Source organism: Apteryx rowi, unplaced genomic scaffold (genome assembly GCF_003343035.1).
Source record: "Apteryx rowi isolate R43461 unplaced genomic scaffold, aptRow1 scaffold_67, whole genome shotgun sequence".
NCBI lineage: Eukaryota > Metazoa > Chordata > Aves > Apterygiformes > Apterygidae > Apteryx > Apteryx rowi.
Genome location: NW_020450949.1, coordinates 779,266 through 783,523, shown reverse-complemented (window position 1 = coordinate 783,523; position 4,258 = coordinate 779,266). Strand labels below are relative to the sequence as shown.

The window sequence follows — 4,258 nt, the reverse complement described above, 5'->3', positions numbered from 1 at the left end:
CCACGGTGCAGCCTCACCCGCAGGGGCGGGAGCCGGTGCCGGCACCGAGCTGTGCCCGCCGCAGCAGCCCCCCACGGCGTCACCGGGTGCGGGGCCGGGTGCGGGGCTGGGGAGGGGGCCAGGGGCCGAGGCGTCCTGCCGCAGCCGCAGCCGCTGCCGCTTGTGGTAGATGGCGAGGGCACCCAGGAAGAGGGGCCCGGCGAGCCCCAGCAGCAGGTACTCCAGCCCCAAGCCTGCAAGAGAGGAGCCGAGCGTCCCAGGGGGCCGGGAACGCCGCCGCCACCGCGCGCCTGCCTCGGCTCGCGCCCCACGCACCTTGCCGGTCCTTGCACGCCCGCTTGCACTCCTCGCCGCACTTCTCCACCGGGCGCCTGCAGGGAGAGGCGAGCGTGAGCAGGGCCCTGCACCGCGGCGCCAGTCACGCGAGCCCCCCCCGGCGCGCGCCCCAGGAACGGCCCCCAAGCTGCTCACAGGTGGCACGGCCGGCACTCGCCGCCCTCGGCGTAGAAGTCCGGCTTGCAGCTCCCGCACTGCGTGTCCTGTGTCGCCGAGCCTGCGGGAGGGCAGGGGTCAGGGTGCTGCAGGGCACAGCACGGCGCGGCATGGCACAGCACGGTGCAGCACGGCACAGCACGGCGCGGCGGCACTCACACGGGCGCTGGATGAGCCTCCCGGTGCAGGGCCGGCACTCGTGGCAGGCGAACTCGCTGCAGCGCTCGTCGATGCAGTGGCGGAAGCGGCCAGGCTCGCAGCTGCAGACGACGTTGCTGGTGGCCGAGCAGTTCCTCAGCACGCTCTGGAAAGCTGCCAGAGGCGGGCGGTGAGCAGGGGCCACGGGGCGGCATGGCGCAGTGTGGCGCGGCGCAGCGCGGCACGGCTCACCTTGGTGGTCGCACTCGTAGCAGGCCTGGCACTCTGGGGCGGTGTTGGGCTGGGAGTGGAAGGTGCCGGCGGGACAGGGCTCGCAGACGCTGTCGTTGCTGTGGCTCATGCAGGGCGAGCGCAGGAAGGTCCCTGTGCAAACACGGGGGTGGTGACGGCAGCACGGCCGGGGGCCACGGCGCGGCACGCTTTGCCGCCAGCAGCGGCCCCGTGGTGCGGCGCGGCACGGCTGGGACGGGTGACACACCACGCAGCACAGCGCCGTGCACGGCTCTCACCTGCAGGGCACTCGGCGCAGCAGCGGTGACCCGCCTCACTCCAGCGCATGCCGGCGGGGCAGGAGGCTCTCGCGGCGCGCCGTCCCGGGCGAGGGGGCTGCGGCGATGGCGACGCCGGGCCCCGCGGCCGCCCCGGCACAGTGCCGTCCTGGAGGGCCCAGGACCGCTCGCCGCTCGCCGCCAGCCACAGTGCCGCCAGCAGCACCTGGGCAGAGAGAGCAGGCTGCAGGCGGCCGCTGGCCCCGGCGAGCCGGCAGAGCCACAGAAAGCGTGCATCGTCCTCGCCCGGTGCCCAGGCCCGGCTCGCGTGCCCGTGGCTGCCGGGAATGCCCCGCGGCAGCCCCGGCGCCGCGCTTCCCGCGGTACCTGAGTAAGCGGCTTCCCGGCGGCGGGCGGGCGCTGCGGGGAAAGGCTGCGCGGGGGCACCGGCCGCCCCCGGAGCGCGGGAGCCCGCAGCCGGGGCAGGAGCAGCCGCCGCGGTTCCTGTAAGCAGCCCGCGCTCGCCGCCGCCCTGGGAGCCGGCGCTGCCGCGGGGCCCTGACCCCCGCCCGGGAGGGAGGAAGAGGAGGGGGGCCGTGGGGCAGGGAGCCGGCGGCAGCCGGGGCGCCGTGCCGGGCGCCGGGGAACGCCCCGCCAGGCCGGGGTCCCGGGCAGCCCCGAGCGGGGCGCAGGCGGCACCCGGCCGGGCACAGAAGGGTTAAGGGCGCCGGCGCTGGCTTTCCCCGGTTTATCTCTGCGCGCGGTCGCAGCTGAGGCGGTTTCCTCCCTTAGAGGAAACCGTGCCCGGCTCGCGCTCCCCTCCGATGGTATCGCGCTTCGTACGTGCGTCCCAAACTAGGTCAGCCGCTCCCCCGCCTGCCCCGCGCCGGGGCGGCTGCGCTGCCGCGGGGCTCCGCGTGGCGCGGGACGGGGCGGGACACGGGGCGAGGGGACGGGGCGCCCCGCGCGGGGGCAGCGCGGGCGGGCGGGCAGCCAGGGCACACGGCACGCCGGGGGGCGGATTTCCCAGCCGCGATCGCCGCGATTAAAGGGCCTGAATCATTTTCTACGCGACCTGCCGCAGCCGGGCTGGAAACGGCGCAGGGGCCCCCCATTTGCATAGCGCCGCGGCGGGGCCGGGGCCGGGGCCGGGGCCGGGGCAGCCGTGCCGTGACGAGGCCGCAGCCAGCGGCACGTCTGAGTCAGCGGCGCGGCGCGGCGCCACCTTCCCATGGCGCGGCCGAGCCGGTGCCGAGCGCGGCCGCCCTTCCCGGGCCGCGGCAGGGACCCCGGAGCCGCGGGCGCCGTCCCCGCTGCGGGTCACCTAACGGCGCGAGCCGGCGCTTCCTGCGCCGCGCAGCACGAGTGCCGCCGCGCTCGGGGCGAGCGGCACCCGGCCGCGCCGGGCCCTGCCCCTCGGCGCAGCCCGCTGCGGTCCCTGGGCCGTTCCCGTGGTCCCTGTGGCCGTTCCCGCGGTCCCTACAGCCATTCCCACGGTCCCTACAGCCGTTCCCACGGTCCCTACAGCCATTCCCACGGTCCCTACAGCCGTTCCCGCGGTCCCCACGGCTGTGCTGTGCCCGCAGCACCTTGGCCGTGCCGTGCTCGGCTCCGGGCGAGGAGGGCTCTGGATGCCAGGCACGGGCCCCGCCGGGGGCGTCTGAGCGGTTTCGGCACGCGCAGGCCCCACGGTGCTCACCTGCCCCGAGCCCCCCTGCAGCGCTGGCTGCCCAGCTGTGGGAGGCCGCGGCGGTGCCCGGACCCCGTCGGCGCCGCACTCACCCAAGCTGCCCCGGAGACCCCGTGCTTCATCCTTGCGCCCGGCGCGGCTGGGGCATGCCGGGGGGCCGGTGGAGCCGCGCGGCACGGCCGAGCCGCGGCTCCCCGCGCTCAGCGCCCGGGCACAGCGCCCCGCCAATCCATCGCCCCGCCGCCGCCGCCGCCGCCGCTGCCGCGCAACGCGTGGCGAATGAGCGCCAGCCCGCCCCGCCGAGGCTTTTACACCCGACCGCGGCAGGAGGAAATGCTTTTTTTGGAAGTCGCTCCAGGGGTGCGAAACCACATGACGGCGACGGCGGCAGCGCGCGGCAGGGACGCGGTGCCCCCGGCCGCCTCCCTCGCGCCGGCCGCCCCCCGGGACCCCGTCCTGGGCCAGCAGTGCTGTGGCGGAAGGAGAGCCGACACCGGCGAGCGTGCACTCGGCTAGGTTTAATGCTCAGCCTGTTACGCAGCAGGGCCGGGCGGCCGCAGGCACCGGCCCGGCACAGCGCGGACGTTATTGTTGTGGCACGACACCTGCGGCCGGTCCCCATGCGCCCACCCGGGCCGTGCCGCATGCAGCAGCTGCCGCTTCCCTGACCCCGCAGTGCTGCACAAATCGAAGCTTAATAAATACGGTGCTTGGCCGAGGGCCGGGCTGGGCGCCGCAGGCTGCTCCCCCGGCTCGGGCAGGCCCGTGTGCCAGAGGCCGCCTGCCCCAGTGCTCGCCACGTCCCTCGCCACCAGCCCCGCACCACCCACGGCTCCCTGCACCCCGGCACCATCCCCTCCTGCCGCCAGCCCGCCTCCCCGCCGCCGCTGCCGGCACGCTTGGCCGCCCGCCGGCACCGCGTCCGTTCTGCGTCTCGGCCCTCTTCACCCGCCGCCAACGTTTTGTTCCCTTCCTCTCGAACCGGAGCGGCCCCGGCACGCGCGGCCGGCTGCCTCCCCGCCGGGCCGGGAGAGGCACGGGCACGGCGCTGCCCCAGCATCCGCATCCTGCCCCGGGAGGAAACGGGGCCGTGTCTCCGCCGGCTCGCTGTCGCGCCTCCGAGACGTCCCGGCACGCGCGCTCCTCGCTCGGCCCGGTGCCGGCTGCAGGCACAAGCAGGAGGAGCTCCCCGGAGCGGCGCAAGGCTTCTCCGTCTCCGCGCCCCCCGGCACCGTCACACCTCCCTGCAGGCAGAGGCAGAGGCGCTCAGCCGCGGGGCCCCTCCACGGCGGCGGCAGCACGGCACGGCGCGGCACGGCGGGCGCTTACGAGGCGGTCAGCGTGGAGTTGAGCAGCAGCGTGGTCCGGATCCGGTAGAGCTGGGCCAGGGTCAGCTTGCGGTGCTGGGCCGACTGGGGGTCCGAGAGGG

The 4,258-nt window shown here is 76.4% G+C and overlaps 1 protein-coding gene across 1 annotated transcript in view; it reads right to left on the bottom strand.

Moving 5' to 3' along the window:
* TNFRSF25 (TNF receptor superfamily member 25) overlaps positions 1-1,236 on the bottom strand; it is a 1,716-nt gene extending 480 nt beyond the window's left edge. The window contains exons 1-6 of the mRNA XM_026085432.1: positions 1,161-1,236; positions 883-1,014; positions 652-804; positions 472-553; positions 316-371; positions 56-233 (exon numbers count right to left, since the gene is read on the bottom strand). Coding sequence (XP_025941217.1) covers positions 56-233; positions 316-371; positions 472-553; positions 652-804; positions 883-1,014; positions 1,161-1,209 — 650 coding nt within the window. The 5' untranslated portion in view covers positions 1,210-1,236. The remainder of the gene's footprint in view (positions 1-55; positions 234-315; positions 372-471; positions 554-651; positions 805-882; positions 1,015-1,160) is intronic.
* Between the last annotated feature and the right edge of the window lie 3,022 nt (positions 1,237-4,258).